Source organism: Pan paniscus, chromosome 1 (assembly GCF_029289425.2).
Source record: "Pan paniscus chromosome 1, NHGRI_mPanPan1-v2.0_pri, whole genome shotgun sequence".
NCBI lineage: Eukaryota > Metazoa > Chordata > Mammalia > Primates > Hominidae > Pan > Pan paniscus.
In genome coordinates, this window is record NC_073249.2 from 76357091 (window position 1) to 76373869 (window position 16779).

Sequence of the window (16779 nt, forward strand, 5' to 3'; positions counted from 1 at the left end):
ACATGCATGGGTATTCATAAAACATCCCTAGAAGGTTCTTTTGCATAGCCAGTGTTGAGAACCATGGTCATAGGAAAGCACTCATTGAGGGAGGAGTAACATGTAGGAGAAACAGAAAGCCAGAGGGACTAAGCACAGAGAGGGTTGGCTTCCATTATCTTGTGTCCGGAGTTCGTTCCTGCCAGTGGGTTAGTGGTCTCACTGACTTTAAGAATGGAACCATGGACCTTCGTGGTGAGTGTTACAGCTCTTAAAGATGGCACGGACCCAAAGAGTGAGTGGTAGTAAAGTTTATTGTGAAGAGCGAAAGAACAAAGCTTCCACAGTGTGGAAGGGGACCTGAGTGTGTTGCTGCTGCTGGCTGGGGGTGGCCAGCTTTTATTCCCTTATTTGTCCCCTCGCATGTTCTATTTTTGTCCTATCAGAGTGCCCTTTTTTCAATCCTCCCTGCGATTGGCTACTTTTAGGATCCGGCTGATTGGTGCATTTTACAGAGTGCTGATTGGTGCATTTTACAGAGCACTGATTGGTGCATTTTACAGAGTGCTGATTGGTGCATTTTACAATCCCCTTGCTAGCTACAGAGTGCTGATTGGTGAGTTTTACAATGCTAGCTATAGAGTGCTGATTGATGCATTTTACAATCCTCTTGTAAGACAGAAAACTTCCTGAAGTCCCCACTTGACCCAGGAAATCCAGCTGGCTTCACCTCTCAATCCCCTCTCTAAACAGGACACCCCAACTGCTGTTGGGAATTGGGTGATGACTGCTCTAGCTACTTCCTGCTGGATAGGGGCAAAGAGGGGGCCTTGCAGTTGTAGCATCCTCCAGAGGGGAACTCTCTAGGCCAGTCAAAGGGTCAGTGGGTCAGTCCAGGGGTCCCTGGTAGAAGTTGTGAGTTGAGCTCATTTGGGGTTCCATTTGTAAGACCATCCGTAGCTTGATGGCCTTGATTCTGGAGGAAACAAATTTGACAAGGAGGCTAAAAATACAGGATCCGAAGGCGAGTAATAGCAAGATGGCTGTCACAGGACCTAGAAAGGGGAGAAGCCATGTTGCCCAACTCCAGAGGTTGGTTTAAGAGTTTGAAAGTGAGGAGGTCTAGGCCTCAGCGGTTTTGGAGAGTCACTGCTGCCAAAGAGTCTATTTGGGATTGCAGAGTAAGGATAGATCTTGTTATCTCTTGCAAACTGTCTGAGAAATCCTATGAGAGTATGTGGTAGTAGGATAATGAGGTACATAAACTGGCTATTCCAGTTCCTGTAGCAGTGGTTATTCCTAACCCTATAAGTAGGGGTATTGTATTGCCCTGCACTGATGGACTTGAGCTTTGAGGGGCACTGATAGGGTCTGCTTTATTTTTATCCTGGCAGGAGCCACAGTATATAGTCCTACTGCAAAGAGTATGGTTAGTGTGCTGCTTAATAATGTGATGAAACAGTAAAAGGATTGCAGTAAAGGGGCAAAGAGAGGTGTTAAAGATTTATGTATGTTTTCACTTATCTTTTTTAAGTCGGAAGGGGTTTTTCCTCAGAATCAGCTGTAGGAGTCTTTTCAGTCTGGGATATTTCCTTCCAAAATAGGAGACACAAGTCCTCCAATGGTTCACAGGTGTATCGAGGCTGGTCTGGCTGATCTTGGGTCTCCTGAGCTTACAGTCATGCAGGTTCCTCAGGGGGTGTCCAAAGTTTAACTCCGGTGTGGTGAATCTAAGATTTCACTCCTGCCACCTTAACTGCAGTGGGGGTAGAGAGGATTACCGAGTATGGTCCTTCCCACAAGAAATCCATAGATGGGGAGGTAGAGGGGAGGGACTTGACCAACACTAGATCTCCTGGTTGGAACAACTCTGTTCCCTTGTCTCTGTGATATCCTTTGGGTAGGTTCTTAAGGTTTTGTTGATATTTTGCCAAGGAAGTTATTTCCTTGACCAAGTTGGCCATTTCCTGATCAAGTAGGAGGTCATTTATGAGAAAAAGTAACCCATATAGCATATCATATTGACTGAGCCCCATGTTGTGAGGAGAATTTCGGATTTTTAACAAGAGCATGGGCAAGAGAGTAGGCCATGGGAGATGAGTTTCTTGTGTTAGTTTCCTTAAGTGCCTCTTGAGTGTTTCATTTGCCTTCTCGACCTTCTCTGAGGATTGTGGCCTGCAGGTGCAGTGAGGGTGATATTGTATCCCTAGCACCCTGGAAATTCCCTGAGTTGCTGTGGCTTTAAAAGCCAGACCATTGTCACTTTATAATCTTTGGGGAAGCTCAAATCTAGGAATTATTTCATGAATTAGGTCTTTAACTACTTCCTGAGCCTTCTCTGTCTTGCAGGGGAAGGCTTCTGTGCAATTTGTAAAGGTGTCAACACAGACCAACAAGTATTGAAATCCCCTTGACTTAGTCATATGGGTGAAGTCTAACTGCCAGTCCTCTCTGGGATAGTGCCCTATTCTTTGTTCCCCCAGAGGGGCCTTATGATGGACCAAGGGATTATTCCTTTGGCACACCTCGCAGGCTTTGATTACTTATTGGATGGTCCAGAGGAGATTTGGCCCTGTACAAAGGGATTTGGCCATTTGATGAGTGTTCTCTATACCCGTGTGAAAAGTTTGGTGGAGGGTCTTAAGTATTTTCCACTGGCTGGCTTGGGGTATGAGTACTTTTCCCTCTTCTGTCATTAACCACCCTGAGGAGAGAAAACTATGCCCCCGTGAAAGTCCCCATTCTGTTTCAGTTGGGGAATACTGGGGCTTAGTCTCTTGGAGGGGGTTGTTCCATACCAAGGGTCCTTCCATAGGTATTTCTAATGGGAGGTTCCTCCTGGCAGCAATTTTGGCCTCAGCATCTGCCCGATGGTTTCCTTCTGCCTTTTCTCCTACACCTTTTTGATGGCTTTGGCAGTGTAAGACTGCCACCTCCTTGGGTTTTTGTACTTTGTGCAATAACTTCATGATTTCCTTGTGGTATTTATTGGGGGTTCCCCCAGAGGTTAGGAACTCCCTTTCTTTCCACATTGCAGCATGGGCATGTAGGATTAGATAAGCATGCTTGCTATATGTATACACATTTATTCTTTTTCCCTTTCTCCGTTCTAAGGCTCAGGTAAGTGCCACTAGTTCTGCTAACTAGGTGCTGGTCCCTGGGGGAAGAGGCTTACTTTCAAGTACTGTTACATCACTAACTATGGCATAACCTGCCCTTCGTATCCCATTCTCCACAAATGAACTTCCATCGGTATATAGGTTAAGGTCAGGATTAGCTAAGGGGACTTCTAAGAGATCCTCTTGGGTGGCATAAGTCTGGGCTACAATTTGTTGTCCGTCATGCTTGATTGGTTCCCCATCCTCTGGGAGAAAAGTAGCAGGGTTAAGGGCCACACACATGTGTATTTGAAGCACCAGTCCCTCAAGGACTAGCGCCTGGTATCTAAGCAGTTTGTTGTATGATAGCCATAAATTTCCTCTGGCACCTAGTATGCCATTTACATCATGAGTAGTCCAGACAGTGAGATTCTTTCCTTGTATTATTTTGATGGCCTCTGATACTAAGATGGCCACCACTGCAACTACCTGTAAACAGTGAGGCCAGCCTTTTGCTACTACATCAATTTCCTTACTTAGGTATGCCACTGGTTGTGGGGTTGTCCCACAAGTCTGAATAAGGACTCCAAGAGCTATTCCCACTCTCTCTGTGATGTATAAATATAAGTTTTGTCCTGTGGGAAGGCTTAAGGCTGGAGCTTGTACTAGGGCCTGCTGTAAGGTTTTGAAGTCTGTTTCTGCCTCTGGTTCCCATTCTACTAGATGAGTATTTGCCCTCTGGGTCTCCTTGATTAGAGTATGGAGTGGCCTGGCCATCTCGCTGTATCCGGGGATCCATAGTCAGCAAAAACCAGTGATCCCAAGGAACCCCTGCAACTGTTTTAATGTCTTAGGGTGAGGACAAGCCAGTATAGGCTGTCTTCATTCTTTGCTGAGGGTGTTGGTTCCTCTGGCTAAGATTAGGCCTAGATATTTGACTTGTTGTAGGCAGAGCTGGGCCTTTGATTTAGACGCCTCGTACCCTTGATTAGCTAGAAAGTTCAAGTGATCTAGAGTAGCCTGCTGGCATGAGGCTTCTGAACTGGTAGCCAAAAGTAAATAATCCACATACTGAAGGACCAGAGTGCCTGGACTTGAGAAGTGGCCTAGATCTTGGGCCAGTGCCTGACCAAACAGATTAGGGCTATCCCTAAACCCTTGAGGCAAGACCGTCCATGTAAGTTGGGACGTGTGGTCTGTGGGATCCTCAAACGCAAAGAGGAACTGGGAGTCAGAATGCATGGGAATGCAGAAGAAGGCATCCTTGAGGTCCAGAACAGTGAACCATTCTGCTTCCTCTGGTATTTGAGAAAGCAGGGTATAGGGGTTGGGTACAGCTGCATATAGAGGAATTACTGCCTCATTGATTAGTCTAAGATCTTGCACTAGTCTCCACTAACCATTTGGTTTTTTTACTCCCAGAATTGGGGTGTTGCAGGGACTGTTGCATTTTATTACTAAGCCTTGAACTTTTAAATGTCTAACAATATCCTGTAACCCTTTATGAGCCTCAGGTCTTAAGGGATATTGCCTTTGATAAAGAAAAGTAGGGGGGTCTTTTAGCCTGATTTGGACTAGGCAGGCATTTTTGCCCTTCTGAATTTTCCTACCAATGCCCAGACTTCAGGGTTGATTCCCTCCTCAAGCAGGGGACAACAAATGGGTAACTTTTTTCTCATATTCATATAGATAATAGCTCCAGCTTTGGCTAATATATCCCTCCCTAATAAGGGTGTGGGACTTACAGGCATAACAAGAAAGGCATGTGAAAAAAGCAAAGTCTGTCAATTACAACTGAGGAGGTGGGAGAAATACCTGGTTACAGGCTGTCCCAGGATTCCTCAGATGGTAACGGACCTTGAGGACAGCCATCCAGCGCAGGAGATTAACACTGAGAAGGCCACGCCAGTGTCCAGGAGGAAGTCAATTTCCTGGCCCTCAATGGTCAAACGTACCCGGCGCTCAGTGAGTCTGATGACATGAGCTGGCGCTTGCCTTGGGCACCCTCAGTCCTGTTGTTGGATCATCTGGTTGGGGGCTTCTGGCCCAGAGAACCATTGCAGTCTGGGGCAGTGCATCTTCCAGTGACTGCCTCAGCATAGGGGATGTGGATGAGGGGGTGGCTTGTTTCTCATTGGACAATCTTTTTTAAAGTGTCCTTGTAAACCACACTGATAACAAGCCCTACTGGGTGATTGGCCTGCTCCATTTTCTGTCCTCTCTGAACCACCAAGGTTTGTTTGTCTGAGGGCCATGACTAAGGGCCATGACTAAGGCTGCGGCCTTTCTCTGATCTCACTTTTCCTTTTCAGCCTGTTCCTCTTGGTCCCTATTATAGAATACTGATGTTGCCAGGTTTAATAATGCCTCCAGATTTTGTTCAGGGCCCAGGGCTCGCTTTTGGAGCTTTCTCCTGATATCTGTGGCTGATTGGGTAATAAACTTATCTTTTAGGATCAATTGACCCTCAAGGGAGTCAGGTGACAGGGGAGTATATATTCTTAAGGCCTCCCATAGCCACCTGAGGGAGGCAGAAGGATTTTCTTCTTTTCCCTGAGTTATGGTGGGCATCATTGAATAATTAATGGGCTTTTTCCTAATTCTTCTTAGTCTTTCTAGAGCACATGTCAACAGATTTTTGTGACTCCAGTCGCAATGATATGAGTCTAGGTCCCAGTGGGGATCCATACTGGGGATGGCTTGCTGAACAACAGAGAATTCTCCCCTTTCTTTGGCTGTCATTGTATCATTTACTTGACTAAGATACCAGGTATCTCCAAACTCTCAGGCTTCAGCTAAAGCCACATTTTTTTCATTAAAGGCCAGGGTTTGATCTAACAATAGCATGACATCTCTCCAAGTGAGGTAGAAGGTTTGCCCTAGACCCTGTAGGCCACCTGTATACCTATCAGGATCATCTGAAAGCTTTGCCAGGTCTGCCTTGATCTGCTTTAAATCAGAGAGGGAGAAGGGGATATGTACTCGGGTTGGGCCAAATTCCCCTCCCCCTACAGCTTGAAGGGGACATAACTGATAGCCCAGGGTTTTCTGTGGTCCCTTGGAGAGTCCTTTGCTTGTTTCCTCCTGGGTGGAGGAGATTAGAGGAGGCTCATCATTAACAGGAAGAGGAGCTATAGGGAGGCTAGGAAATGGGGGTAAGCTGAGAGGTCCTCCTGTGGGATATAAATTGCAAGCTTTGCGTAGTATGTATTCTCCTTCAATGAAAAAAAAAGCTTGGACATAAAGTGTTTCACTCCATTTGCCTTCTCTCTTACAGAAAAGGTCAAGCTGCAGGATAGTATTGTAATTTATACTTCCCTCAGGTGGCCATTTTTCCCCATCAGAGGAAGAATATTGGGGCCAGGTTGTATTGCAGAAAAAAATAAGCCACTTCTTTTTCAGGGTTTATGAGTCCAGTTGGTCCCAATGGCTTAGGATGCATTTCAAGGGTGAGCCTGTTGATGCCTGAGTGTTTCCCGTCTGAAAGAAAAAAACCACCCGTAGTTTTGGTCTGTTTTTTTTCCTCCCACCCAAGAACCTGCAACGGTCCCTGGACCCTGCTGTTCAGAATAGTTGCACTCACTGAAGCAGCAGCGGAAACACTAGTTTTCCTCCTAGACCACAAAGAGGACTGAGGAAGGTCAGATTCAGTGGCCCTTACCGAAGCATTCTCAAAAATCTGCACCCTTGCCTTTCCTCTTAGACCACAAAGAGGACCAAGAAAAGTCAGATTTAGTTGTCCTTACTGACGCATTCTCGAAAACCTGTTAGAGTCCTAAGCCTTTTCTCCTGTTAGTATTGGGACCTTACACTTGTCCTATAAAGATGATGTACCTCAAAATGGAGTGGAGGGCCATACCCTGAGGGAGGGAAGGGATCTCCAGGGTGGGAAGAGTGATGCCTTTTGTCCTCACTTCTCATCATATGAATGGGAATGATATCCCCCCCCAATTTTGGAGTCTATAATTTCTGAGGCTCCCCATATCCTAGCTTTGGGAATAGCCTTTTTTAGGCCTGCTAGTCTGAGGAGGGATCCTAAAATTCCAGATAGTCCCCCCACTGATGGGGCTTTGGGCAATAATTATATCTTTCTTATTGGTGAGCCTGGGTGCCTAAAGAAGGGAACAGAGTCCTGAAATTTATACTAGAAATCATTCTTATAGGATAAACTAGAAGAGCGCCAGGGACAGGGAGTGGTTTTTAGAAACAGGACTAGCCTTGGAGAAGAGAGGTGGGAGGAAGTTTGTCTGACAGGCATCAGGACCTAAGAGGCAAGGGTCAGGATAGATAGGATAGATGGGCTAGTCTCTCTTGGGTGATGTAACTTTGAGAGTTCTGCTCATGGCTGCAGGGTCAACCAACTTGTTGTTGGGACCCCGAAGCTGAATGGCTTTCTTCTCTGTTGACCCTTGGCTCAGCCCAGAAGTACAGGGAAAGCGGAATCTGGTTCCAGGAAAACCAACGCTCCCAACTCCAAAGAGTCAGGGATGGTTAGAGAGCCCTTTCCCAGAAAGCCTGACACCCGTGTCTTTAGTCAGGCCCTGTGCTAGTCACTTTTAACTGGCCAACAGGTGCCTGGTATTTAGCCCCCGAATTCTAAGGAAAAACAGGACAGAATAGCAAGCAAAAGGGGTCCAATGGTACTCACCGCATGGCAATATTCCGGAGGAGCCCACAAGATGTGTCTGGAGTTGGTTCTGCTGGTGGTTTTGTGGTCTCGCTGACTTCAAGAATGGAACCATGGACCTTTGCAGTGAGTGTTACAGCTCTTAAACATGGTATGGACCCAAAGAGTGAGTGGTAGCAAAGTTTATTGTGAAGAGTGAAAGAACAAAGCTTCCACAGTGTGGAAGGGGACCTGAGTGGGTTGCTGCTGCTGAATAGGGGTGGCCAACTTTTATTCCCTTATTTGTCCCCTCGCATGTTCCATTTTTGTCCTATTAGAGTGACTTTTTTCAATCCTCCCTGTGATTGGCTACTTTTAGGATCCTGCTGATTGGTGCGTTTTACAGAGTGCTGATTGGTGCATTTTACAGAGCACTGATTGATGCATTTTACAATCCCTTTGCTAGCTACAGAATGCTGATTGGTCCATTTTACAATCCTAGCTACAGAGTGCTGATTGGTGCCTCTTACAATCCTCTTGTAAGACAGAAAAGTTCCCCAAGTCCCCACTCAACCCAGCAAGTCCAGCTGGCTTCACCTCTCAGTATGAGATGCTGTAGAGACAGGTGTAGGTCAAGGAGGCAGGCCCTCATAGGCCACATTAGGGTTTTATTCCATTGGGGAATTTTTAGACAGTTCTGATGATCCTTTTCCCTGAGTGTCCTCCTAAGCAGGGTCTTATGTTCAGAGGCAGATTTTCCATGAAGTTAAAGAAGCTTGAACTTCAGGGTCCTTCATGGCATGAGCTCCTTAAAGGGACACTGGCAGTGGGTTCACATGATCTTATGTTTTTGCAAAATTTGCAAAAAGAAGTTATTTTTACTCCATAAACCCCCTGACTCTTAACACTACAACTTCTCCTCTGTCAAAAGTCCTTTCTGTTGGTAGGGTTGGAAGTGAGCATTTTTGGGAGGTTAAGTTGAGGATTCATTTAATTTAGGTTAAGTGGGAGGTATTTATGTATTTTACTGTCATTTCCACATGTAGTGAATTATTACTACGTGATCTTGCATAGGAATGGTTTCTAGAAAACGGAATCCTCTGTGCTGATTCATCTGGCACTGTAACACAAAGAGATAGGTTCGGAGGCTGTATCGTCAGATGAATGTGTGCCATGGTAAAATATACAAATGTTGATCCATGGAAGGGAGACAAGATATGGAGTGTATGGGGCTGGAAGCTACTCTGTGGAAAGTCCTTGCAGTCGTGAGAGTGTGGAATTGTAGCAAAGAGTTTAGTTCTCTGAATGATTCAGTCCAGGTCTCAGAAATGCCCATTGTTAACACTATCTAACATGAAGGGATGTGTGATGGAGAAGTCAGTATGGGAAGGCACAGTGTTATTAGCCATTTGTCATAAAATTATCTGACTTTTCCAAACTGGACAAATGGATAATCATGTGTACTCATGCGAGGGCCCCTCCCAGGGGCTTAGAAGTAGCCTGTAAAGCGAGGGCCCGGAATACAAAGATCTTGAAAATGGCCATTCTCTTATGTCAGGAATTTATTTTTTAGGCAGCATATATAGTTATACTGCATCACATACTTTTCAAAGAAAATTGTGTCCAATCAAATTTATGCAAATTCTTGTGTTTATAGGACATATATATATATATTTTTAAATTTTTAAGTTTTAATTTTTGTGGGTACATATTCAGTGCATATGTTTGTGGGTTGCATGAGATATTTTGATACAGGCATACAGTGCACAATAATCACATCAGGGTAAATAGGATATCCATTACCTCAAGCATTTATCCTTTGTGTTTCAAACAGTCCAATTATACTCCTTTAGTTATTTTAAAATGAACAATGAAATTATTTTTTACTATATTTACCCTGTTGTGCTATCAGATACTAGGTCTTATTTGTTTTTTCTAACTATTTTTTTTTTGTACCCATTAACCATCCCCCTGTTTCCTTCAACCCCTCCGTGTGGACTTCCCTCCCCAGCCTCTGGTAACCATCCTTTCACTCTCTAGCTCCATGAATTCAATTATTTTAACTTTTTGCTCCCACAGATAAGTGAGAACATACAATGTTTGTCTTTCTGTGCCTGGCTTATTTCACTTCCGTCTATGTTGTTGCAAATGACAGAATTTCATTCTTTTTTATGGCCAAATAGTGCTCCATTGTGGATATGTATTAATACCACATTTTCTTTATCCATTCATCTGTTGATAGACACTAGGTTGCTTCCAAATCTTGGCTATCATGAACGGTGCTGCAACAAACATGGGGGTGCAGATATCTCTTCGATATACTGATTTCCTTTCTTTTGGGTATATACTAGGAGTTGGATTCCTGGATCACATGGTACCTCTATTTTTAGTTTTTTGAGGAACCTCTAAATTGTTTTCCATAATGGTTTTACTAATTTACATTCCCACCAACAGTGTATGAGGGTTCTCTTTTCTCCACATCTTCACTAGCATTTGTTATTGCCTGTATAAGACATAAATCTTAAGCAGTATTACAAATAAAGAGTCTATATATGTGTGAACTTGCATATCTTATGCATACCAATATGCTATGAAACATCTTAATGTATTTGATAAATCTTGTCCTGACACAGTTTGGTGGTTCCATATGAAACATCATGCAGATCATACCCCAAAACATTTATTTTACCCAAAACCCAGTTATGTCATTAATAGAAAGAGGTAAATTTCATCAGAAGTAATGATCAACTCTTAGCTTGTTTGATGATTACATTAATTAAGAGAAATTAATTATTCAAACATAACTGGAAAATAAATTTCTTGCCGATTTGACACGACATATAAACAAAAAATAATCAAAAACTCACAAAATGCTACTACAATGAGGACATTGATGACAAATCAGTTAATGAATGATCTTAATGAATGATCGTTTAAGATTACTCACTCTACAAGAAACTTGAAGTGCCCTGAAATTTTACAGTTGATATATGAAAGACACTTGATAGAATTTCCCCTCATTATAGGACAATGATCCTAAACATTTTGCATGTCATTAACAATAATGAAATTTGAAGCAAAAAACCTTTTGAGACAGTCAATAATAAAAAACATATTTCCATAAATTGTGCTAGAGGAAACACTAAATAATGTTGCTTCTGTAGAAAATGATATTACAAAATTCTTGTTAAAAGAGCATCTAGCCAAAAAGTGTAAGAAAATAGTATTATAGAAATGTATTCTAAAAATAGCAACTTTAATAAAATTTGTTATTTTTCTGGATTATATCATTGTTGTGTTTGTTAGCATTCTTGTGTTTTTTTCTTTTTTCCAAGTGACTTCTCACCTAAGAATGATGCATTCTTTTTTCTGTCTTTTTTTTTTTTCCCTGTGACAGGGTCTCACACTGTTTCCCAGGCTGGAGTGCAGCAGCGCCATCATAGCTCATTGCAGCCTCAATACCTGGGCTCAGCCTCCTGAGTAGCTGGGCTTAGAGGCATGAGCTGCTATGTCTGGCTTGTTAGCGTTCTTGAACTTATTTTTTTGTGATTTCTTTTTCTAAATATTTAGCCTTATACCTGATTTTATATTCATAATTTTATATATTTTTTTCTTAAAATTGTGTAATTAAAATGACAACTTGTACAAACTTGACTACTGCCCTGCCTGATATGACATTTAGATCCCCTTGAACAGTTAGTGGTATAATAGTGATGTGATGTTCCCATTTCCCTATATTTGTTGTAGAGTGGGAGAGACCAAAGAATACCGAACACTGTTTTCTTACACTTTAAAGCGATATAATTAGTTTAATTGTAATGCGATCCTGATTGGATAACAAAATACATGCAACATAGTTTCAACTCCCTTAAGAAGTATTTTTGTTGATTTTTAAAATTGCAAATGTAGTACAAATTATTTAAAAATTATAATACAGAAGTAACATAGCAAAAATACCATCCAGTTCCCCAGAGGAAACCGTTGCTTATTATTAGGTGTGAGTTTTTTTCTTCACACTTTTTCTATGCATATACAAATTTACATCTGTGAATATGTATATATATGTGTGTGTGTATATATATATATATATACATACACCCCAATATATATGTACACATACATCCATTTAAAGTTAAAAAATAAACTTAAAAACAAGATGATAAAATACTTACTTTTTTCTTTTTATTTTTTTGAACAATATGTTATGAACCCCATTCCACATCAGTACATATATATATATACCTAGTCTTAAGAAATGCAAAATATAGATATAGTATAATTAAATTAATCCCCTATAGATAGACATTTAGGATATTTTTATTCTTTCCCTATTATAAACAATGCTAAACTGAAATCCATAAAAATATCTTTGTACACATTTATGAGTGTTTCTGGACATCAGATTCCTAGGAATTAAATTTCTGGATCAAAGGCTTTGGGTTTAAAAATATCTGTTATTTATTACCAAATTGTCCTTCAAAAAATGGTTGGCTTTCACATGGTCACAAAATTTATGATTAAGGCCAGACTGAGTTATGTGGTTGTCCCCAACAGACTAAGAAAGTGGCACCAGTGTGTGGCAGGGGTTTCTAAGCCCAGCACTAGCACCTTTGCCCCTTTCTATCAGGGGTTCAGCTTAGGATCACCCCTGGTGGGCAGCTCCTGAGTTTTGAAGGAGAGTACGAGAACCCAGATGTCTCAGAACTGTGGAGGCTCCCTGGGTGGCGTTGGTCTCTGCTGCTTCTGGTTCTCAGTTCTCAAACATCTTAACTGAACCATCAGGGCCTTAGGGAAGCCTGTTCAGCATTCTTCATCTCCAAATGTAGTACATCCATCCGATAAGCCTTTCCTTAATAGTGATCTACGACACTCCCCAAAATAAGCCTACACTTGCCTATCCAGAAAGCAACAGCAGAGCTATATTTTGTGCTCTTAAGAATCTTAAAGGTAAGATTTGATGCTTGGAACTTGAAAGGATTCTGGCAGAAGAAAGTGTGAAAACCTTGTCTAGAGAAACAATTGAATCCAAGAAGGTACTGGATGGAGAGATATGGGAAAGGGAGAATTCAAAGAATGAAGAATCAAAGCACAATCAAGAACTGATATCTCAGTTGATAGCTGCAGAAAATAAATGTAATCTTTTAGGAAAACAATTGGAATACATGTGAAATATGATAAAGCATGCAGAAAGGGAGAGGACATCTGTCTTAGAGAAACAGGTTTCCCTAGAAAGAGAATGGCGATACAATCAAAGACACGTTTGGAGCCAACTTGAAAAATTGGATCTTTATGAATGGGAGTATAACTTTCCACAGTGCAGGCCCTTGCAGAAAGAAAAATGTAAGAGTTGGTAGCAAAACTCTTTGAAGAAGAACAGGAAAGGAAACATGTACAAACTAAGGCAGCTAAGTTACAGACTGGTCTAGAAACAAATAGACTTATTATTGAAGATAAGGCAAGTCCGCATTTTCCCAGTGCAAGAAGAATTTAAAAAAAAGTCAAAACCACAAGAAAAACTAAGTTCTAGGAACTATTTTGGTGCACGAGTACATTATAGATTATGTTTGGGTGATGTGCCATTTGTAGCTGGGAAGTCCACAAGTCTTAGCCATGCTGTGGCAGCCAATGTTCAGCTTGTCTTGCATTGCATCTAATGAAGCAACACAGTAAAGCTTTGTGCAGTGATCAGTCATTAGTGTTCCTTTGGCAAAGCAAGTATCTTCAAGAGGTGAAGAAAGTAAGAAGTTGTCATTAATACCTCCCTCCTCTGACAGCATTAATGAGGAATTGTCAGAAGTCTTACAGACTTTACAGGATGAATGGACATAGGACCTTTAATCACCAGCAGCATGCAAAACTTACCCAGGAGTTGGCAACTGTTGAACTGAAAGACAACTTAGTGTGAGAATCGGAGGCATTAGTGGGAAGGATGGAGGCAAAAGCCAACCAAATAACTAAAGTTTGAAAATACCAAGCCCAGCTGGAGAAACAGAAGGTAGAGAAGCAGAAGAAGGAATTAAAAGCTATCAAAAAGACTCTGGATGAAGAAGGAAAGAGCAACAGCCATTCTTCTGGACCACAAATAAGAAGGCATACAGTATGAGTGCAACATGAACTGTATACACAATTGTCATCATGTTGATGTGAATCATAATTTCAACTAGATGAAGCCATGTTAACCGTTTATAAATTTGCCAGTGAAGTCAATAAAGCATTTTTTTAAAAAAGAAAACACTTAAACTTTCCTTAACAGCCTGTTAACCAAGGCTTTCTTTATTGCATTTATTGCAACTCTCAAAATTGCATTTCTAAATAGAACATGAATGTATTGATGATAAGAAAAAACTAGTAATTTAGTATTTAACTTATTTGCCATTCTCATGCTTACATAGAAATTAAGCCCAAGAAGACTAATTTTCCTCATGGTATATGATAAGATACTCCAAGAGTGCTAATGGACATGTTAGCCACATATTAGAGGAATTCCTTTATATGGCCCTCTTGGAATTGATGGAGATAGAGTTCTAGGATTGTATCCAGATATCCAGCATGAATTGTCATGGCTACCTAGGCACTAGGCATGTCAAACCTTTCTATAGTTAAAGCTTTTAATTTAGGATCCTTAAATAGATTTTGGAGTATTTGTGAATCTCCTGAAATTATATGTAAACTTTTGCTTTTGGGGCCAGTTTCTGATGAGTAGGTTTGTAGCTTGATCAGATTCACAACAGTGAGTCCGTAGACCCAAGGAAAGTGAGAATCAGTGCTCTGGTGACATGGTAAATATGTGTCTCAACCATCCTTTTAACAATGAAAACTTTTGTTACCTATTTGTTTGGAAAAGAAAAAAAAGAAAGTGTTACCTATGCATTCTTTTTTTTTGGAGATGGAGTCTTGCTCTGTCACCCAGGCTAGAGTGCAGTGGTGCTATCTCGGCTCACTGCAACCTCCGCCTTCTGGGTTCAAGTGATTCTCCTGCCTCAGTCTCCTGAGTAGCTGGGATTACAGGTGCATGCCACCACGCCCAGCTAATTTTTGTATTTTTAGTAGAGATGGGGTTTCACCATGTTGGCCAGGCTGGTCTTGACTTCTGACTTCAGATGATCCTCCCACCTATAAGTTGTTGGTCATACTTATGAAGAGGGGTGGCTCAGCGATGTGTGACAAAAGGGCAGAAAGGAGGGGTCTCTACAGCAGAGCTCTGCTGCTTCTCTCTCATCCCGAGCAATTCTGCTCTGGTCCAAATTTGTAGATCCACTCAGCATATCAAAAGCCCCGCAGTCATCTGGACCCACCTATTTTAAAAGGCAGTTTAACAAACATCTGGTGTTATTCAAGCATGCTTTTAAGGGGATTTCACCTCCCATTTCCTCCTTCACAAGAAGTTCCCAAATTATTCCTTGTAACCACATTCAGTAAGCTGCACAAGATGAGTTCTAGTACACATGATTTTCTTCATCTCTCTATCTTTCCAGGACTGTTGCCCCATGGTTAGTTTGGCTAGCCCCTTCACTTTCTCTGCCTATTTTCCATCATAGGGCTGTTCAGGCATCTCTTCTCAGCAGCCCGTGTGAAATGCCCCCTTTGCCTATCAGCAATGCATAGTGTAGGCATGTGTTGCCTCGCACCTTTTCTTGCAGCCTTGTTCTTGCTCACATGATGACTTTAATAATTTATGTGGGTTATTACTTCCCTTCCACCCCCTAATTTCTCACAAATGGGTTCCTTGCCCGCACAGTGAGTCCTGCTCTGAAGTTTCTTTTCCACAAGGGGCCCCTCAGTTTAGCTTCTTGTTGAAGTTCTTCTCTATTTCTTTGGACCTCTTCCTGTTTCTGTCACTTGCAGTACCATAGCTAAGTCTGCTATCTCCAGCTATCCACCTTTTGTAATTCAACAGTAAAAGCCAAGGTCATAAAAGCAACAAGCTGGTTGGATCTTCGCAGCTAGTCTCAGGATTTCTAGCTCTCTTTGGTAAATACAAATGAAGCATGGTAAGTAGAATTAACCATATCCCTTTGAAGGCAGTCTTTGATCTTCAAAATTGTCATATTTATTTTAACAACATGCTTAGCTATTGCAACCCACATGTAGTGGGAGGAAATTTTTGAAAGGCTTTTCTGCCACAGTCAGCAGTGACTTGTCAGACAAACAACTTCTGAGGTGCAACTTTGGTCCTGACAGCTCTCATTCCATAAGGCACAGTCCAGGAGAATGGGAAGCCAGGAGACTTCAGGGAAAAGGTGTCTGTTTCATGGGCATATGCTCTTCACCTGTCAATAGACACTTTTAAGAAAGCATCCAAACAAAGGAGATGGATATAGTTCTCTCTCCAAGGGTAGAATCTGAACTGAGTCTGTGTTATCAGCCGGCTAGTTGGAATGGGGAGAAGCCAAGGATATTGATTGGCAGTATGGCTGCTGGCCTGTGTGGCCATCATAGCCAGGGTGGACAATATGATAATAGATATTGACCCTATGGTCATATAATCTGATCAATGTCCTTAGATCAGCAAGCTTCTCACTATGTGTTGTATAAAATACTGGTGTGCAGAGAATGAGATGTTGACTTCTTAATCCTCTGAGCCCAGGCAGGACCTGGAACATCAGGGAGCACGTGGGGTGCTCACCTTTGGCCTCAAGTAGCCTCTCCCATTTGCCCCCGTGTGCAGTACAAATAACATTACTTTCTCTATGTGTCCTGAAATGGAAAGATTGGAAACACTATCTTAGCAGACCTGCCCTTGAAGGCTAGTGGTTTAAGAAAGTATAAGGTTTAGGACAGATAGAGCATCCTAAGAAGGAAGCATGAAGGAAAATAAACACGAGAAGGAAACATGAAGGAAAATAATCCCAGAAAAGTGTAATCCAATATGCTAATGTGAAAATAGTAAAGAGAGGAAGGAGAATGCCGTTGGATGACTAAGGAAGTCAGCAGATGTAGTTTTTTTTTTTTTTTTTTTTTTTACAGCTGGTAAAAAGAAAGTCCTTGAATTTTTCTTTTTTCTTTTCTTTTCTTTTTTTTTAAATATAAAACTCTTAGACTCTGACTGGCATTTGTTTATGCTTGTCTAAGAACTGTGTTTTAAAATCTTTTTAT

The 16779-nt window shown here is 41.8% G+C and overlaps 2 protein-coding genes across 5 annotated transcripts in view; both read left to right on the forward strand.

Moving 5' to 3' along the window:
• Positions 1 to 16779, forward strand: part of TNFSF4 (TNF superfamily member 4) — a 304021-nt gene that overhangs the window by 101658 nt on the left and 185584 nt on the right. The gene's annotated exons all lie outside the window — the stretch shown is intronic.
• On the forward strand, positions 222 to 13786 carry LOC100977527 (centrosomal protein of 57 kDa). Its single transcript, XM_055100298.2, is given in 11 exon segments — positions 222 to 234; positions 2329 to 2375; positions 2463 to 2647; positions 12386 to 12459; positions 12462 to 12559; positions 12561 to 12987; positions 12990 to 13170; positions 13172 to 13322; positions 13325 to 13367; positions 13370 to 13502; positions 13504 to 13786. Coding segments are annotated over 11 exon segments (1635 nt in total).